Source organism: Strix aluco, chromosome 9, assembly GCF_031877795.1.
Source record: "Strix aluco isolate bStrAlu1 chromosome 9, bStrAlu1.hap1, whole genome shotgun sequence".
Taxonomy (NCBI): Eukaryota; Metazoa; Chordata; class Aves; order Strigiformes; family Strigidae; genus Strix; species Strix aluco.
In genome coordinates, this window is record NC_133939.1 from 17,934,077 (window position 1) to 17,954,744 (window position 20,668).

The 20,668-nt window shown below is 43.5% G+C and overlaps 1 protein-coding gene across 4 annotated transcripts in view; it reads left to right on the forward strand.

Moving 5' to 3' along the window:
* The window catches only part of FGF12 (fibroblast growth factor 12), a 231,984-nt gene that overhangs the window by 143,891 nt on the left and 67,425 nt on the right, over positions 1 to 20,668 (forward strand). For all 4 annotated transcript variants that reach the window (XM_074833957.1, XM_074833956.1, XM_074833958.1 and 1 more), the window contains 2 exons: positions 6,805 to 6,915; positions 15,527 to 15,630. In XM_074833957.1, the coding sequence (XP_074690058.1) occupies positions 6,805 to 6,915; positions 15,527 to 15,630 (215 nt within the window). The remainder of the gene's footprint in view (positions 1 to 6,804; positions 6,916 to 15,526; positions 15,631 to 20,668) is intronic.

Genomic DNA, 20,668 nt, shown 5'->3' on the forward strand with positions numbered 1-20,668 from the left:
TTGCCAGGTCAATGTCCTTAGCAGTACCAGAGGGACTGTTTTGGGAGCCTTCTTCTGGCTTCTCTGACAGCCTTGCTGTGCTAAGACCAGGCAGAGGCACTGAGTCAGAGGGCATCCTACTGCAGAAAAAGAGAACAAACAAACGGGCAAGTCTCCTGTCAAAATCACACAGTAGGTACCTTTCTTCTACCTTGTTGCAGGTTGCTGAATATAAAATGGCTGCTTGCTGTCTGAGCTAGCAGAGTCCTTTGTTGTTTGACAGCTTGTTGTGTGGAGAACAGTAACCCCTAGAGCTTCAGAGTTTATGCCATAACCAACACAGAGTACTGCTGGCACCCAGCACAGTAACTTCTGGAGTGGATTTAAAAGCAGTTGTGCACCAGCAACTTCAAGTGGAGGCCTGCCTGCCAACTAGAGCATCACTATGAGTTGCGAGAACCCTTGGAGCCAGTGGCTCAAATCCCTGAAAGGTCACTAAGCCCTTTGTCTTTTTAGGAGATCGTTGAAAATCAGCCCCTGTGAAAACCCTACCACCAACTTGGAGAGTTCAGATTAAGGTGATTTTTGTGAGTGGGGTCTTCTTGAGTCCCTTTAGGTTTCCTAGCCCAAGGGCAAAGTGGGGTCTGGCTTGCTGCAGCCTCAGTTCATCATACTGCTATAATAAGAGGTGTTCTGTGAATTGCAAGAAATGAGGCCATGGCAGACTGCCTTCCACGATGGAGTCTCAGCTGGAAATCAGTGTTGTGCCCTATTCCTTGGTCCTCCAGAGCTCAGGGTTAGGATTAAATTGGAATGCCCTACAGTGTTTGATAGAGTGTAGAGTTCCTCACCCAGGTGTTTATGCTGCTGCACGTGGCCAGGCTGTGTTTCTGCTGCTGCTTTGCTGTTGGGAATAAGCAAGAGTTAGTGCCCTCAGTGGTCTTTGCTAAATGCAGCATTGGTGCAGAACCTCATAGCTCTATTCTGCTTGTGTGTTCTTCATTTTCAGTTAATGGGGTGAGTTCCATTTTCACCTTAAATAGCAGAACTAAAAGAAAAGGTCATTAAAGAGCCAGTGATATTTACAATAAGAAGCATTTCTGGCAGTGTCCCTGCCAGAACTCTTTCTCTTTTCCTCATAGCACACAGCAACTACCTTCAGCAATGCCTGTGGTTTGAGGGTGAGGGATATGCCAACCGTATCCTGGGCTGCATCAGGAGAAGTGTGGCCAGCAGGTAAAGGTTGGTGATTCCTCCCCTCTACTCCACTCTCGTGAGACCCCCACTGCAGTGCTGTGTCCAGCTCTGGGGCCCCCAACATAAAGACATGGACTTGCCACGAAGATGATCAGGGGGCTGGAGCACCTCCCTTATGAGGACAGGCTGAGAGAGTTGGGGGTGTTCAGCCTGGAGAAGAGAAAGCTCCAGGGAGACCTTATAGCGGCCTTCCAGTACTTAAAGGGGGCTGTGGGAAAGATGGGGAGGGACTCTTGATCAGGGAGTGCAGGGATGAGGGGTAATGGTTTTAAACTGCAAAAGGGTGGATTTAGATTAGATGTAAGGAAGAAATTCTTTACTGTGAGGGTGGTGAGACACTGGCACAGGTTGCCCAGAGAAGTTGTGGCTGCCTCTCTGGAAGCGTTCAAGGCCAGGTTGGACGGGACTTTGAGCAACCTGGTCTAGTGGAAGGTGTCCATGGCAGAGGAGTTGGAACTAGATGATCTTTAAGGTCCCTTCCAACCCAAACCATTCTGTGATGACTCTGGAGTAGCTGATTGGGACATGATCCTCTGGTCTTCTGTGAGCATGTCCCTGGAGATTATAGTATGTGTGAGCACCCTGCAACTATCATGTCCTTGGCAAGCCCCAGGAGAGTGTACAGCTGTACAATAAGGCAGAAAGCACAACAGCTGATGGTGAACTGAGATGACTTTAAGGCTCAGCAGCAGGACAGCTGAAATAAATCATGGCAGCATCACATTATCATTTAAGTAGAGACAAGGAGATTAGCAATCAGGTCATGATTTAGTTAGCCTCAGTTGTGTCAAAGGGCTCATAAAGTTAAAAGCAGGCAGAGTTGGGGAGTTTGGCCTGTGGAAAGGGAAGCAAGCAGGATGCTCTTCACAGGATGTGCCGTGAGTTGGTCACTGGGTCTAAGAAGGGTGATCATCTGAGAACTGCATCTTCACCTGAGGGAAAACCCTCCACCTGGCAGATGTTGAAGACGAGGAACAGAGCCATGGCTTAGCTTTTGCTCCCTGTTACTCTTATTGGTCTGTTCCGCACTGTGACTGTGCCTGTTGGGGCTGCTTCCTGGGCATGATCTTCTGCATCCTGTGGGAACACCACATTTGAAGGATTTGAGCTCACTGCATCTGTGTAAGGAGAGGGTCTACTGAGCTTTCTCCATCATCCCTCAGCCCTGAACAGCTGTGTATGAGCAACCAGAAAAGGATCTTGAAAGTAAGCATCCTAAAATATAACAGTATTGCTTATAAAATAAGGGTAATCCCTTTGCATATCGCATGGGAATTGTAATAGCATGGGGGCTGCACTGGGAATACATACTGTGTGGAAATCTCTTGTGTTTAGTCAGTACTTTGGGATCAAGGCAGTCATAAGTTTACTTAAATCCACTCTGATGTACTTGACTTTGTGTTTAGGGAGATGCTAAGTTGGTGCTGAAGTCTTGTCCACATTAGTTCAGTTGTATTTCTGCAGGGAAAGCCGCTCCTACAGCAAAATATAAGCGTACAGAGGAGCGTAAGTGGGAGGAATTTTATTCCAAGTATGTTACGCAGTATTGCTCCTATAAAAGCAAGAGGCTCTGGGTCCCCCTTGCTACACAAGGATGAGGTTAGAGAGTAGGTTTGAGTTTGATTCCTGGTAAATTCTGTGAATTATAGAAAGAAAATGCTCATGGTAGGGTTTGTGCTTATCTGTGCTTCATTTTTTTTTCTTTTTTATGGTTTGCTTTTTTTCTCTTACTGATTGTAGCCTGGAGCAGTATCACTGAGGGAACTTTAGACAAAAGTAGCAAGATTGTGGGGTTTTATTTCAAATTTTTTTCCTTCCAGTGCTCCAACAAGCACTGGAAATATTGCCTGCTGAGAAGGGTTCTCCTTTTTTTTTATTGCAAAACTGTGAAAAGTTCTCAGTCTATTTCACTGGTTTTCTGCCTTCTGGTTTATCAGGGTGTCCCACCATCCTTAATTGACAAGGACACCTACCTGGTTTTGAGATTTTTCTACAAACTGAGGTTTTCAGCATGATTGCTGCAGCATAAGAGATAGCAATACTGGAAGACTGTGATAAAATTGCTCCGTAGATGGAAAGGAGTGAAGTTAAAATACGATACGACAGAAGTAGGGAGTCTCTTAAGTCATGTGTAGAGTTTTGCCTCTGGGCTAGCAGGAAAAATCCTGTCCTGTGATTATACAGTTCTCTCTTCAGGTAGTAACTCTGTAGTGAGCTTTGGGGAGAAAGCTGGGTAAATCCGTGTTCCTTGTTAAAAGCTGCCTTCACCTAAAACTTTGTCTGTAGGCCTCCCAGCCACGCTGCTTGCTGTATGAGTGATAAATCCCAGTATCCTACTTTATGCCCAGACATGAGACAGGAGGTTCCCTGGTGGGAAGCAGCTACTCTGCCAGCTGTCATCACTACCTAGCTGTTTGTGTTTGAGCTGGTTGCTTTGCAATCAATAGAAAGATTCAGGTGGTTTCAGGACTGTATGGACCTGGCCTGGCTTGCCTGTTGATTTTTGGGATGCAAAGGGAGTCCAGTTCAGGTGCGGAGATGACTGTAGTAGGTGAGACAAATCACCCATTGCCCAGGCAACTCCCTAACCCTCCTGGGCTGTGCTCTGCGTTAGAGGGGAGAGCTCAGTGCTGGCTGTGCATGTCTTTATGCTGCTTTTGTATTTAGTTCAGGTAGGTACCCAAAGGTGCAGCTGCTCACCAGCTCTTCTGTCCTGAAGAGACCCAAGGAAATGCTGAAACCAGGGAAGGAGAGATCTGTATGTCTCCAAAGTTCTTTCTGATGCTTTGGTGGCTGGAAAAGGTATTCTTTTTCTGGCGCTGCAGGGCATCCTAAGTGAGTCTAGGGAGCAGGGATGCTCCTGCAGAAGAGGATCTGTGCGGCAAGGAGACAGACACGCTGCTGCTGTCAGACTCTGTTAGGGCCAGGAAAAATGTGATGGTTTTGTGTATGGCTAAGAGCTCTCAACTTCACTCACTTTGAGTTTTACTTCAAGTTTGGGCATGAGCCTCAAACTTCAGCAAAACCAGGTCAGGAAAAAAAACACATGTAAGATAAGATTTCTCCTCCAACCTGTCCCTAGGCAGGCATTGACTCAGAAAAGCCTGGGATTATGAAGAGGACAGTTGTTAAAGCTTAAATCAGACCTGACTGTGTGTCTATGTCAGATCAGTAACGAAAAGGGACCCTGGGGCTTTAACCTGTGTTTTACTATGGTGACACTTGGCCTTCTGGTGCAACAGTGTTTGCATCTATAGCAGAGATGCAGGGGAACCTTGGGGGATCTTGGGTGCTGTTCTGATAAACTCTGAAAATGACATGAAACTGCTAATGGTGAGCAGATCTGTTCTGTATTTTACTTGGTAGGCTATTCAGTAAAAGTGGGAGATGTTTTCATGTTGTTTCAAAATGATTTACGTGATTGAAGTATAGTTTGCACCCCAAAGAAGAAGGAAGGGGCCTTTCATCCTGTAGCTAAATCATCTTCCCAAGAAAGGCGAAAAGGTCAGGGCTGTTTTGTATCTCCACTCCTCATCCTTGAGGGGCTTTAAGACAAGATCTCCCCCCTTTCCCAGCACACAGCCTCAGGCTGCAGAAGCATCTTCTAAATCGCTCCTGCTTGGAGCTCTTCCATTTTGTGCAAAGTACTTAAACTTTAAAATTAACCAGAGAGTAAAAATGAAGCTAAGACTCGTTCAGGGACTCAAACATAGGTCTCATATCAGAGAGTGCCTATTAGTGCCTTTACTATTCTGGTATTAGATAAAAGGGAGGAAGAGGACAGGCTCGAGGAGGGTGGTGCAGTCATCTATGCCTGAGAATACAGCTTTTCATTTTCTCTAGCTTTGATATACTTGTTAGAAAAGCAAGTTAAATCATGCTTCTGCATTCAACAAAATAGTTCATTTTGGTAAGAAGAAAGCAAACACTTGGCTCAAGCTAAGTCTTAATTTAACATATATTGGCTTGACCAACCTTAGCTCTGAGTAGATGGCCAGTACAATGGTACTTATTTACTGTCCCAGAGTTGAGTCTTGCTGGGAGAAAGCCTGCCTGCAGTCTACAACACTCTCATGGCTATGAAATCACTTTTTAAAGCAGCATAGAAACCATCTGATACTGATTTATTCAGCGGCTTTTGTAGCTACAGAATAGTACCTGACTCTGCCTGGCTGGTGGAGAGGTTGCTGAAGCTGAAATCCTTTGCACCTGCAGCCTGTCTGCATCCAGGGTCCCCGCTTACTGCGGGGGGGTTTGCCTGTGCAGAAGCGCAGGCTGAGAGTGCCATCCTCAAATGGAAGTTATACAGTGCAGTGCAAAATCGTTGGAGACGGGGGCTCCTAATGGAAACACTTAACACACAACGTGACCGGAGTTACATAACGACTATGGCTTATTAAACAGCCTCACTAGAGGCATGAAAGACGTGAGGCTGATGAGATTTTTAGTATGCTACACTGGATTTTTTCCTGTCTGTTGAGCCAGCAATAACTAGGTTTTATTTATTTACTTTTGGTGGGTGGTCACGTAAAACTACAAACTTTTGTAACACAAGGAAGATCTCTGCCATCCAGCTAGTGTGTCTGTTCACATGTAGCCAGCTAGCTTGCTTTCCAGAAGTAATGCCTGTGACAATTGTAAGACTTGCATGATTAAAATTGAATTTATTTTTGACCACTTAATTTGTGTTTGATCAGTTGGATGGCAAGAAGACAGGCAGCAATGCTGCAGACCTCTGTCATGTGAGGTTCAAATTGTTTCTGCTTTTTTCATGTTTTCCTTTTCTTCTTTGGCACGGGTATAAAATGTTGCAGAGGCAGTAGGGAAGCCCCTAGACAGTCTGTGGCTGGCTCATGATGTACAGGGGCTGGGAAAGGACCCTGCTAGAGGCAGTGATTCTCATCTACCAGAGTATGTTGGCATGTGTTTTGGGAGGAAGGAAGGAACATGCGGGATTTTAAAACAGAGGTGTTTTAAGGTGCCTATAAATGCTTCAGAGGTCATTTTTGGAGGTGTCTTGCATCTGTTCCTTTCAGGATTTTGCTCCCCAAGTCCCACACAGTTGGACTTATGCAGCCTGATTCAGCACTCAGTTACTTGGTTTTACACCACTGTGATACCAGTGATGTAAATAGGTTTTCATTGGCATAAAACTGGAACTACATGACAGTGAACCAACCATACAGAAAGCAAGGTAGTTGGCTTCAGGCAGAATAAGAAACAATAAGCATATTCTTTGCAACACTGCTAGCAAATACTCTGAACGAGTGGCATATTCAGAATACATAAGCTGTCTAAAGACTTTCATTTGGTAGGTAACTTTCAGTGAAGTGATGTTCCATAAATCTGTTACTTTCTGCTGCACCAACTATGCATTGCATTTTACCTGCTCATCTGATCTCAATTTTATTTGCCTGTACATCTATGTATATATGAATATTTTACAACAACTCTTGAAAGGAATCACAGAAAGCTGTCTTATCTGCCAAGCACTCAGGGCTTAATGGGGGCCAAGCAAATTGGGTCTCTTGCTACTTGGTATATCTAATAATTTTTTTTTTTTTTCAGAACCCCAGCTGAAAGGAATTGTGACAAGGTTATTCAGCCAGCAGGAATACTTCCTGCAGATGCACCCAGATGGTACAATTGATGGGACCAAGGACGAAAACAGCGACTACAGTAAGAAAAATTAGCCTGTTTTGCAACCCAGTTACAATCAAATGCATCATCTAGTGGGTCTCCTGTTTTCAGCACAGTTTTTCTATCTATCCTTCCCCTTTAAATCTTGCCTGTATAATTTCATATGTTTCCTCTCCAATCTTCTTCCCTCCTGCCCCGATTCTGTAACTGCCATCTGGGTGGGGTGGAGAATAAAACCCATGATTTGAATTGCTGCCAGAAGAGAAAGGAGATTATATTTATACACATGCCACGTGGGTAAAGGATACGGGGAATTCTCTCGCCAAGGAGAAGAGGAGAAAATTGTTTTCTCTATTTAATCCTGAAAAATTCAGCAGGCATCAGGAATTTCCAGGCTGGAGAAAACCAGCTGTTCACTAAAGTCTAGTGCTTTGAGGCTAGTGTAAAGGTTGAGAGTATTGAATGACCTTTCCAAAGGAGGTCATCTTCCAAAATCCTGCTCAAAGGGGTTGGGATCATGCTGTCCAACAAAGAACAGCAAAGTGCAGCAGAGCCATGCACATTTAAAAATTATGCTCATGTGCAGGAGCCATGTTGGTGTAAACAAATGCAAAGTAGTAACCTATCTTCCTTTTGCAAAATAAGTAGTTTTGTTAATACCAAAGCTCCTCAAAAGGTTAAAAAAGGTGCGGAATATTTTCTACAGCATCTCTTTATTTCATAGGTGTCAGATTGCCTGCTCAGAAGCATCAGTAATAAGGTCAGATTATTGGTGCTACAAACTGCATCAACAAAGTAGAACTTAGGTCTTGATTTGTGCCATCCTATGTTGGTTTGAAGCTCCCTGTGCCACTGCTGAAGGGACATCATATCTAGCCTGTCCAGCATGGAAGGTGTCATCTCTAGTAATGACTGGTAAGAACAGAAGTTCATCTGTGTGGTAGGATTGATGGAAACAAACTTCATATACTTTGAAAGGAGGAATCTACTTAATTTAGAGACAAATATTGTTCTAACTCAAAGAAGCTCCTATCTGGATGCAAGGCATCGTTCCTTCAGGAAGGCAGGGCCTGGGCTGCGGGTAAGGAGTGTCTGGCAGTGGTGCAGCACATGTAACGGGGCATTGATGTTGTCCTGGGAAGGTGCATTTGGACAGGGGTGCAAGGTGGCTGCAGCCCCATATCCATAGTGTTTGCCCCATCCCCAAGAAGCTGGCAGAGTGTTGTGGCAGGAGGGCTGTGCATGGTGGGGCTGCTCTGCTGCAGCCAGCTCAGGGCTGGGATCCATGTGTGAGAGAGGAGCTTGGGGAAGATGGCAACTGAAATTGCGGGAGGCTAGCAAAGGCCTTGTGAAATAACCCAAGAGGCTGCATTCAACAGAAACTTGGCCTGTAGCAGATTGTGAGTGTTGGGTTTTAATCCCCTTTTTCGCATGCTGGTGTTGAGCAAATGAAATACCACAAATTGCAATGACATAGCTTCTAATTTATGTTGGAGCAGGAGAATCTGTGGACCTCCACACACACACTTTTACTCTGAGAGACTGAGCAGGTCTCTCCATACAAGAGTCTGGTGTGATTTTTCACCAACACATGGGATAAATTCAGTGGGCTTTAGTGGGTGAGTAATGACCCAGTGTTGGGTTGTATTAGCTGCTTTTTTTTTTTACAGAAAGAAGACATAGGGTGTTCTCAATGTACAGAAAATCCCATTGGAGGCCTATTTGTCAACGACATGGGAAGAGTTGCTAGAGATGACAGGGATTCATTACCTTCATCTATCAGTGAGGACTGAACAACAATGTAATGGGCTTAAATGGCAGCAGGGATGAATTTAGATAAACAGCAGAGACTAATAAAATGTAAGAACAATTCTGCAATATTTCAGGCTGGCAGGGGACACGAGGGAAGCTGCTGCACCTCAGTGGGTGCAGGGAAACCTCCTGAGTCCCCATGACTGAGGTTGGACCCCAATCACCTGAACAGCTCTTATTTATATATCCCATTAGAAATGTTAGAGATCAGTTTGGCAAGGTACTGAGTACTTGTGAGCCACTTCCACACAGTTTTCTTAATTGGAAATAGATGGGCTGAAGGGCACTTCTAGAGTGTGAATTTATCTGGTGAGATGGCAGCCCTGCCTTGGCAGCTTGGTGGGACAGGAGGCATCTAGCTGAAGTGTGCCAAGCCACTTGCTGGAAGTCAGGGGCTATGTTGAAAAATTTAGTGAAGTTTTTGGGAGAAGATTGAAGCCAAAGAATTCCCCATCCCCTGATCTCAGGGGATATCAAAAGAGGGAAAAATCCAACCTGATAATATTTGGCTCCTGAAAGTGAAATGAAGAATGTGCTTTACTCAGTTTTGTCAAACTTTTAACCACATGTTCTCCTTCACAAATCTTCAGTTTGAGTCAACATTTGATATTATATGAAGCTTCCAGTTATACCTTCAAAACAAAATCACATTTTTTACTTTGGAAATGCCAAAATAAAGCATACAGACTATTTTTTTTCCTTTTCTATTCCTCCAAACATCTCAATTTTTTGACCAGAAAAAGGTCAAATCTCATTTGTCTAAATGAACAGCTTACAGATTTACTTCATTGATATTTTCTGTTTTAAAATATTTCTCCAGAAGATTCCTGACCAGCCAGTCAGAGTTCTGTCAGTATTTTTGTGCAAAGGCAAAACCCATCCAAGACTAGATAAATAGTATTTCACTATCCCTGGAGAGGGGTTGGCTGACTTGCATCCATTGGCAGAGAAGGACAATCTTGATGGCCACACCAGGATCCTTCCCACCCTGGATGACCACCTATTCTCCATGCAGAAGCCATCTTAGCACAGTTGAATATGTGGTGAACACCTTGTTCCATAGATCGCTCTGTGTTCTGTAGCCACACTCTGATTATTCAAGTTAGCATTATGAAAGGAAACTTAATTTTCATGGAATATGTTAGGTTGGTTTACTCTGGCAAAATAAACATTTAAAATGAGACACAACATGTCCCTTGGATATGTCTGATGCAATTAAAAGTTCTAATAAAAATCCAGTTATTTATATAAGAGGAACTGCTAATATTTAAGCAATTTTTAATTATCTGGTGCCCATTTTATGTGTGTTCTTGAGAGGCTGATGGCATTTATTTTCCACCTCCTCTCACTTAAAGAAAAAGAAAAAAAACAACTTAGAAGCCAAGTTCTAATGGCATTTGAATGGGCATCAAGCCAGCTTCCCGCGAAACAGCGCTTGGGACATCTGTTCCTTATACCATGCAGTTAAAAGGCACGCCATCTTAATGTAAGCAAGAAGATAGATTCTCTGCCTACTTGCATTGGGATATATGAAGAATTTTCTTTGATTGGAGCACAGTTTCATGGTGTACGAGGGCCTTGTTTGTGTTCTTGGTAATGTTATATATGAACCTGAATTTGGGGCCGTATCTTTTCCTTCCAACTCCAGTGATCTCAAATGGTCTTTCAGGGCTGAGTGTTGCTGTTAGTGCTTGCATCATTATTGCTCTTTCCTGGGCTGAGCAGGGTAACACCCCTTCATGAAAGCAACTGGACTTCTTTGTTTGCCAGCATAATCCTGCTGAACGTCTGGAAAACCTCAGCAAATGTACAATATATAAAGGATAGGTCAACTGTACTGACCAGATGGAAACAGCCTAGCATATCTAGGATGTTGTTTAGGGCTTTCCAGCTAGAAACACAAAATATTAAGACTGGAGGTACCTCTGGAGGTCTCTGGTCCAACATCCTACTTGGAGCTGGATTATCTTCAGCTGCACAGAGCCTTGTCTAGTTGTTTCAGATGTCTCCAGGAGTGAACTGTTTCATAGCTTCATAACCTATCTGGTTCCAGTACCTGCACTATTCTTGTTGTAGACAATTTTCTTTATATCTAGTCATAATTTCTTTCTGAGGCTTTTGCATAGTGCTTCTTGTCCTTTCATTGTGTTTCTCTGAGAAAAGTCTGTCTCTGGCTTTCCCTTCTTTGCGCTAAGCAAACCCAGTTCTCTCAGTTTCTTCTCTCATACATGTTGCACCACCATATAGATCATCTTAGCAGCCTTCCTTACTCCCCTCAGGATCTTAAACCACCCCATCTCCTGGTGTACCAGGGCTGCTGTTGCCTATTGCATCCTCCATTAGTTCTTCCTTTTTTGATCTGCAGCATGAATGTCTTTCTCCAGAACAAATCACCTTGTGTAAATTAGTTTAGCTCTTCTGACTTAGTACTGCTTAAATCAGCTGAGCATATGGACCACATCTTATATATGCCACGTCTTGCCTTCCTCTTCCATTTCTGTAAATAAGTTAGCCCAGACCCATAGCTAAGTGTATGTTCAGATTTTAAAAACATGTTATGCAGCTGATAAACTGCCATAACATAACAGTGAATAACATACTCATGACCAAAGGGATTAGGACTGGAACGTGCTCAAAGTAGTATTATCAATAAGCAGGGTCAGGTGTAAATCTACTGATGGTTGAAAATGGTAAGATGTAATGTAGGAAAACAGGCAGAAGTATTTCATGTCTTAATTTTTTTCCCTTCTGCCCATGAAGTCAAAGAGCATGTCCATTCCATGTAGTTGCAGATGGTATTGAAAATGTACCATATGCAGGAAAGAGTTTTAAAAGCATGTTAAATGTTCGCTCTTTCACATCAGCACACCTGGTGTCCAGTCCCACTCTACCACAACTAGTCCCCTTCCCCATCTCTAAATGTGCTGTTTCATGTTAACCAGAAATTTTTAATGACAAAAAATGAGACAGCTTGCTTTTAAGGTTGGTTGAGGGTTTTTCCCCCCCACATTTTTATGTTTTTATAATAAAGTTTATAAACTCTTTAAATCTGTTCTAAAATAAGATGGAATATTCTTTAGGAAGCATGATAACAAAAAGTTTCAACTTCAACAATATTTCTAGATTTGAGTGCAGAAACAGCTCTGAGAATTTACAAAGTCTTGATTGACCCAAACCACTTTTTTTTAATGGAAGACATTTCTTCCTAAAACTTCTCTGGCTATCAGTTACCTATGTCAGATGCATGTCCTCCTGCTTGCCTGCCCAGTTGCTCCCTGTCTCTGCAGTGTGCTGCAGGAGATGCTCTGCCATGCCTAGAGGCTGTGACTGTGGGTGTTGGTGGTCTGCAGCATAGGGTTCCAGGGAGCTTGGGAATTGACAGTGGTCTTGCTACTCTAACACAGAGCACACAGGATTTTTCCTGTGATCCCTTAGCGTGTATAGGTGGAGAGATTTAGAGACATGTGGGTGCTTCCAAGTGGAACTTCTCACCCACTAATTCTGGGTATTATCACCTCGCTGCCTAATGAATGCTTTGAATGGTCTGTCACAAGTTTTCTATGCAAAACAAATTGGCTGTAGGGACTGAATGATGATGCCCATTTTGTTTCATTACTAGCAGTAATACTCTCAATTTTTCAGTGGGAGGAAAGATTAGGGAAGGGGAATTGCTTATAAATAGACTTGTTAATTGCAGAGGGTTTTAGACCTTCATGGTAGTGAGAAAGTGTTAGAAATATAAGCTTGCTTTGGTTAGTGAGCTTTTCAGTGGTAGAACAGTGTTATAATGCAGCTTTTTAATGCTCAGTAGCTACACTGGGGTGTGTTTGTCTCGTCTGGGGACAGTATCAGAGTAGCACTGACCTTGACTCCAGTTGTTCACAGACCAATACCCAGGCTGGACTTAATTTGGCATATACATCTGACATCCTCCCACGAAAGCACAAATATAGGCACTGGCTTTGGTAAAACTTCAGCACACACTTTGATATTTTACTGAATATGGTGCTTAAAAGCATGAAAAGAAGCTGAGACTAGGTTTATTTTCACCAGACTCGAGGTGCCTCCCTTTTAGGCAGCTCACTGAGGAGAGTCATCCAGTCTTCCTGGGGAATTGAGTGAGAAAAAAGTGCATTCATCTGAAACTGGGGCCCATGAATCCCTTTTTGGAGACAATCCTGAAAACAGCTCAGCCAAGGCACCTGTTAGATATCTTGAGCAAAGTGGCTTTCTGTCTCCTGTGCTTTTTTCAGGTTTTACTTCTGACCTTTAAGCAGATCCACCTTGAGTTCTGGTCGAATGTAACCAGTTTACCATTACATTTCACACACCCTTTGGGCTCTGCTCTTTCTCTTAGAAATTGTACAAATCCTGGGACTACAAAGCCTGAACCACTGGCTGCAAGGAAAAAAATCAAGCCACAGTTTCAGTTCTTCCCCACCCCATCCTTCTCTCCATGTTCACTATAAATGTTTGGGGTTTTTTTCCTTTGGAAAGGAATCCAAGCACACTTTTGTCTCCTCCCCTCTGCAGTAATCACAGGCTGTACAGGAGGGAGGTTCTTGGGAAGTACCTTGTGGTTGAGTTAAATCCATCCATTACCTGGCACATGCACATCTAACCAGTCTCTTCAAGGCGGGGACTTGATGTTGAGCTGGACTCAGTACTCTCCTGTCATACGAGGATTAACACTAGCCTGGCCTGAGGAGGTATAGCATTCTGAATAGGCCATTTTGGCAAAAGCTGCTGTATGCTTCAGGGCTGATGTTAAATAATCAGTGATCCATCTCTGTTGTGGTTTAAACCCGGCTGAGAGCCAAACACCACACAGCTGCTCGCTCACCCTCCTCCACCCTGGGGAATAGGAGAGAGAATTGGAGGGGTAAAGGTAAGGACACCCACAGGTTGAGATAAAAACAATTTAATAATTAAAATTAAATTAAAATAATAATTATAATAATAGTAATAATAGAATATACAAATGAGTACAATGCAGTTGCTCACCACCTGCTGACTGATGCCCAGCCCATTCCTGGGTAGCGATCCCAGAGAAGTGAGAATCCTGAAACAGCAGTCCTGGAAGAGCTGCTTCCCAGTCAGCCCTCATTTATATATACTGAGTGTGACGTTGTATGATATGGAATATTCCACTGGCCACTTTGGGTCTGTTGCTTTGGCTGTGCTCCCTCACAGCTTCTTGTGTACCTGCACACTAGTAGGACATGGGAAGTTGAAAAGTACTTACTTCTTAGCAACAGCTAAAAACATCAGTATATTATCAACATTCTTTTCATGCCAAATTCCATACTGAATCCAAAACGCAGCACTATTCTAGCTACCAAGAAGAAAAAAAATTAGCTTTAGCCCAGTTGAAACCAGGAGAATCTCCCAGGGAAGGAGAGGCTGAGAGATGGCACAGTGAAGAGGAGGACTGTTTCTCCTACAACCATTATGTGAAGACTCCGTTGTGCTGTGCTTGCTCCGATGTGATGTCAGGCATAAAACGTCATAAATGATATATACATTGAATCAGCTAGAGGATGGTGTACTTAACAGCTGGAAAATAGGAATGCTTCACTGTGTGCTCTGTCACTCAGTGTTTCCTCTGTACTCTGCCTATTCACAGGCCTCCCACAGGTTAAGTTGAACACCCCAAAGCTCCTGAGAAGTTTCAAGCAGGTTTTTGCAAATAAGTGAATGTGTTAAAAGCCATGAGAAATGCTTCATGAATGTGGAAGGGGCAGTCTGACCTCATGACTGTGGAACCAGAAAAAATATTCTTGTTTGAGGGCAGTTGTGCAGGAAGAGACCTTGAGTGAAGTATTTCCATTGTGTTTGTGCTCACATTTCTGCCTGACCCTGTGCCTATCTTTCCATATCCTGAGCTCCCTGGGATAAGGTCTAATTAGCTCTTTGTAAGCTGAAGCACAAGAGGTCCTACAACATCTGGATACTCTTGTCCTATAAATCTCAGTGGAAAAAAAGCCGTGCTAATGCCTCAGTGCTCAGTCTGTCAGTGCTGATAGTCCTTTCGTCTTTCAGCCCATTCTGTTAGAAATGTAGCAAAAGACTGACGGTACATTAATGTATATGCTCATGGGAAAGGTCTTTCAATGAGATACAAGGTCTACTTGGAATCAAGCAGTAAAGTAATTAATTGGAAGTGGTTGCAATGCTTTAATCAATAAGATTGCAGTAAAATTGAGTATTGAAAGGTCTTGTCCTCTTCTGTCCTATGTAGTGCTGCTTCTGAATGAGGAGCAGTGCTCAGGTCCTGGAGTGGAGCACTATCTCTTCCCGAGTTTCTTCATTCCCTTGACAGCAGGGATCACGGGCAGACACACAGTCAAGTTAATTTGCAACCTTCTGGCTGTGGTCCTGTCTGTATACTCTTTTAGCATATTGCAAATGCAAGAAAGTGTGACTAGGCTTAAATCTGCTTCAGGGTGAACTAGACTAAGTTGTGTTGTTATGTTTGCCACAGGCAAAGACGTGAACATGTGCCGTTACCACAGCTCAGCTGGCCCACAGAAAGCTGTTGAGATGCATTAGCTTGAGTGCACGTATGAGCCCTTGGCATTGCAAAGGCAGTGATCAGACAGACTGATGGTGTTAAGGCCTCTAGGAGGCAGCCAGATTCAGTACTTTTAAAAATTTCCTTTCAGCATGGGCCCCACAGCTGCAGGCCTTTCCTGGAGCTGGAAGCAGGACTTTTGATTCTAGTTCCGTATCTTTTGTTAAGCATCAGGAGTGGGGTGGGCTGGCCCTGGGGCAAAAAGCAGCAGTGGCCATGCAGGGTGATGTCTCCATAACCTTTGCTTTTCTTTTCCTTCCGCAGCCCTTTTTAATCTAATTCCTGTGGGTCTTCGTGTGGTGGCAATTCAAGGGGTGAAGGCAGGTCTGTACGTTGCCATGAACGCTGAGGGATATCTCTACAGCTCAGTAAGTACTTTGCACTGTTGGATTCCTGGGGTGGTTTGGTTTTGTAGATGGAAGGGGAGAGACTGCATTGGGACTTGCAGGTTTTTCTGAAAATGGTCACGTAACAGCAAACCTTTAAAAGCAGAAGCAGGGGGAGCTGCTGCAAGGCCATGCAATATTCACTTTAAAGTGTCTCCACGGGGATTCATGGCAGTATTTCCTGACCTGTGAAGATACACTTTGTGTTCCTTTGAGTGGTTACTTAATGTAGGTCACGTTGTAGAGGAGGTTGTGTGGTTGGCTGGTTATATTCTAGTTTCACGTTTGTGAAATGGCATGAACTGAATAGAATTGCTTCTGAATTGTGCCCGGTTAACTGATCATAGGTGATGCCCCAATGGGTCATACTCCACTTTTGACTGCAGTGTAAATCCACAGCAACACCCTGGCTTCATTAAAATGCTTCTGGACTATTCTGTTGGCAGAGCACTTGAGCAGAGCAGAATTTCCCTGTATTTGTGTGGTCTTTTTAATGCATATAAAAGATAAGTGAGGCATTTTTTACTGACTAATTCCCCTATAACTTTCTTAGATGGCATGAAAGGGCATGAGGTTATTCATAAGATTCTAATTTGAAGTAAGTAATTGATTTTCACAGTGAATAATTGATTCAGTGATTTATTAAATATGGCAGCCCTTTGCCAGAATTCTTTATGCTTCAAATAACTTTGCTCTAGTTCTGCATAGTAAAAAGTGGTAGTTAATAATGCACTTCTCATTTCTGTAGTTATGATATCTTTAAAGTGTATGGCCAAGATTCTAATCTCATCTGCCTTTGTGTAAATTTACAGTACAGCAATTCTGCTCTTGTCTAGCATTTACTTTGCTTTAAAAGTATATGTGAGAATGGAGATAGGACCACAGAAAGGACAACAGCTTGAGTTGCTCCTACACAATTTTTCCTAACTTTTACCATCCATCTTTGTTCCTGGTCAGTTTTAAACTGCTCACATGGTTGGGATTTCTTTCTTTCCCTTGGGAGGTAACAAAGCTCTGTCTCCCCAGCGGCTCAGGGTAGAAAACAGCAAATGGATGTGTTAGTATGCCTGGCGAGATAGGTCTCAAAGTTGGCTGCTTGTCAAGAAGAGACAGAGAGATCAATCTGGATCTCTGTGGATGCCAGACGCTTCCTGTTCTTTCATAGCCCAGTAAACATAAATGACTGCTTCTAAATAAATTACATCGGTTTACTAACAATGAAAACTTCCTCTTTTTGTAAAGCTATCAGAGTCCTAAAGGTAGTACCAAGCATAATGTGGTACTGCGTTATCGTTTGTGCTTCCCTCCAGGCACATAGTCAGGGGGGGCCAGGACTGACATTTTGCCCCGTGTTTGTGCAGTGCTCGCATAAAGGGTGGTGGCCTGGTGCTAAGGCTCCTTGTGCTGCTGATGCCCTGTAAATGAGGACTGCAGGAAAGCAGTGTGTGACACAGAGCCACATCCAGCCTGGGGGGGTCTTTTAGGAGCAATGAAGGGTATGCATTTTCTGAACAAATAGTGCAAGGGAGGGAAAGGTGTGGGACTCAGGCAAAAGAAGAAATGGAGAGTTGGAAACATCATGTTGGCAGCTGAGAGATTAGAGATGGTGCAAAGGAAAGGTATATCTATGTATATAAAGTATATATATAAGTGTAGTAGTGAGACGATACAAAGGGTAGGAGGGACATACGAAGAGATGGTGGGGAGCAGGAGGACTGTGTATCCAGGAAACACATCTGCTAGTCATATAAAGTGTCCTAAAAGGAAGCAGGTCATACATGTATTCAGATGAGGGTGGTTTAATGGGGCCTACTTATTCCCAACAAGTGCGCCTGTCTTAAGTAGGAAAATTAATCAGGGAAGGCTAAGGATGCACCGTGATGGCCAGTGGATAATGAAGTACACCTCATTACATGCCACAGCTTGATGGTATTCAACTCTGTCTGAACTAATAAGAGTTAAACTGTTCATTTCATCAACATGATCCAAGTTTTCTACTTGCAATAAATGAATGCTACTGGCCTATCTCTACTCCAGGGAGATGGACACTATTTTCTTCTTGTATTGACTGGTGGCTGTCTCTGTCTTACAGCAGTAAATCAATGAATTCACTGTGCTTTGGAGCAGACGCCAAGGCAAGAAAAAAGAAAATTTGTGGATAAAGCCTGTTAGGAGAAAGGAGTGTGGGTCAAGCCACTCATAGCATCAAAGACAAGGAATGAGGCCAGGGTTCCATAAGAGGATTGGATATGGCTGAGAAGAGCTCAGCCTGTTCAAGCAGTCTCTTCTGGATGTTTCAGCTTTCCTTGTAGGACCAGGATCCCACTCCAAGCCAACATTTGGCATGGCTGTGTCAGTCTCGAACACTGTGCTGGGGAATTGCTTTGGGAGGACTTGACAGTCTGTTCCTCTCTTGGGGCGAGCAGGGCCCCTGGCCATGCTGCCTGGACCTGATTGCTGCCCACACCAAAGGACGCATCGTCTCTGTTCCTTTGCTTAGCAGACCCTAAACTACAGCTTTGCTTGTCTCAGGCCAGTTTTCTTTGGTGTTGTGCACATACCTATTTTTTTCACTAGCCTTTTCTGAGGGATTTCTGAAAAAAATGGGTCAGTATTCCCCATAGATATTGTTTGGTCACACAGATCCATTGATCAATGAACTTTTTCTGCTGCTTGGCTGCCTCCCCTGCTGTCTGTCCCAGGCCTAGCCCTGCTAGGACGTCTTATAACACCCTCAAGCCCAGGACCGCTTTCAGATAAAATGCAGTTCTCCAGGGAAGTGTAGGGTTTTTTGGTGGTTTTCTTTCTTCCTCTTGAGCCCAGATTGTGGCTGTAACTGAACACATCATCACTGTGGATTTGTTTTGTTTTTGTTTGGTGGGGTTTTTTCAGTGATATTTAATCTGTGTGCGTCAGCTGAGACCTTGGCTGACATTCTCTGCCCTGGATCAAACCAGAGGCTATTATCAGCCTGGACTCTCAGATGGTTTGTGCCAACTCCTTCTGAGTTTTGGCCGAGTGAATGGGTTTAGAATAGCCAACCCTTGGAAAATATCTTCCTGGTACCGATCAGCAGAAAAGCAGGGTTGAGTAGTGTCCTCTAAAGCCAGATTTGGTGAGAAGACTCTTTACAGAAACAGACAAGACCCTCCTATGTGCTTGGCCACATTGATGCCTTTAACAATGAGTCTCCTCATCTCTTCTGTTCAGTTAGGGATGGGTAGGGACAGTATGGGGTTGGGTTGCTGGGTTGAAGCCAACTGTAGATCTCTATCCAGCTTTGGAGGCCTGAATGCCAAAGCCTCTTTGCTTGGGAAGCAGCTGTTTGTGACTTCTGTGCATTGTTTACTTACACTAGATATCTGATTTTTTTTTTTTTTTTTCCAGACTAGCTTATTGCTACCTCTGAGGCCTGCTGAGGAATTAGGTGCTTAGTAGGCAAGACAATCAGGTCTTGGTCTGAGACACCTGGCTTGGCAGACAGTAAGATGCAAAATACCGTCTTCATAGCAAGCTTGTAGAGTCATTGGTGTGTTCCCATTTGATTCCTTGTAATGTAGAGCAGCTGTAAATTCCCTCATGGTGCATGATGGTCTTTATGAGCACCTGTTTTGGGGAGTGACATGACTCTCCTGAGGATCCAGTTGTAGCATTTTATGCCAAAGTAGAAATATACAGAATGAATGAAGGGCAATGGGTATTACTTGTACTGTCTTAGCACTTGGGAAGCTTAGACTAAAGGCTGGTTGTTGCAGAGGAGAGGAAAACACAGAATAAAGAGGTACGTCCTGCTCCAGTGAGTTTACAGCCTAATCATAATGGGAGAAGACACAGAACATGCTCTCCTGTCTCTGTCTGGAGTTAATAGTTCCACCACCAAATTAATTCCTACTCCTGTATAACCTTTCTGAAGTATCTCCTCAGTGCCCAGCTTCCTCTCCATTGCCCCTGCTGCAACAACTCACAGAGGCATGGGGAAGGGAGTCCCTGCAAAGTGTTTTACCTGAGAGGCAAACCTGTTTCTCATGGAGCAGATGCTCATCACGGGGCTGTAGAGCCTCCGCAGGCCTACCAAATCACTCCGAGTACACTGAAATTGCAGCTCTCAATATGATGATATGTATAATTCAGTGGCGTTACAGCTGGGATTGGTTTTGCCCCAAGTGCAAAGCACTTCTAAAATGTACTGCTCTCAGATATTCCTTGTTGTTTAACTCAGAGTTCTAATTATTTTTGAAATGGCAAATCATGATACATAATTTATTGGAAAGACTGAGAAAACCCTAGCAGAGATACAGAATACAGAGGGAAAAAATGGGTCGCTGACAAGAGCTCTGTATGGTTTTACAGTATAAACCTGCGAGTTTGAAATGCTGAAATTAGAGCTTGAATCACTTCAAAGATTCCTGCTAATAAGGGAATGATTATGCACAATAAAAAAAAAAAATCTAAACAGCACTGAAAAAACCCATCATGTTTGTCAGTGTGTCTTTGCATTTTCTTTTTCTCTGCTTTTTTTTTCTTGCTCTATCATTTTGCATAATAAACATGTCTTGCATAATAATAAACAAGCATCTGGGGAAGTATGTATATTAACTGTATTTTTTAATTTGCTTGCAATGCTATAACTATTTTGCTACAACTCCTCTAGGGTTGCTGCACTCTTTATTTACGTCATTTCAAGGTCAGGGTCTGGAATCAATAATGCTGCGTTCTCTCCCCTAATGGGCTTGGGGTGTTAAACCTGCTCCTGCCAATGTTATTTCTTTAATTCCTATTTGACCTCCAGTGGTGCTAGTTGATTTGATCAGAAGTACAGATAGGCCAGGCAGGTATCCTGGACATCTCCCTTTTGCAAATTTTGCAATCAAGCACACTTGCTGGGGGGATTCCCTAGTTTACATGCCTCATTAGGGAGCCAGGTCAGTGGAAAGAGAGAGAAATGTCTCCAAAGGCAAAGCACAGCAGGAGCCCAGTGTAATGTGCTTTTAATTTCCCTCCAGAGTATCTAACTCTTCTT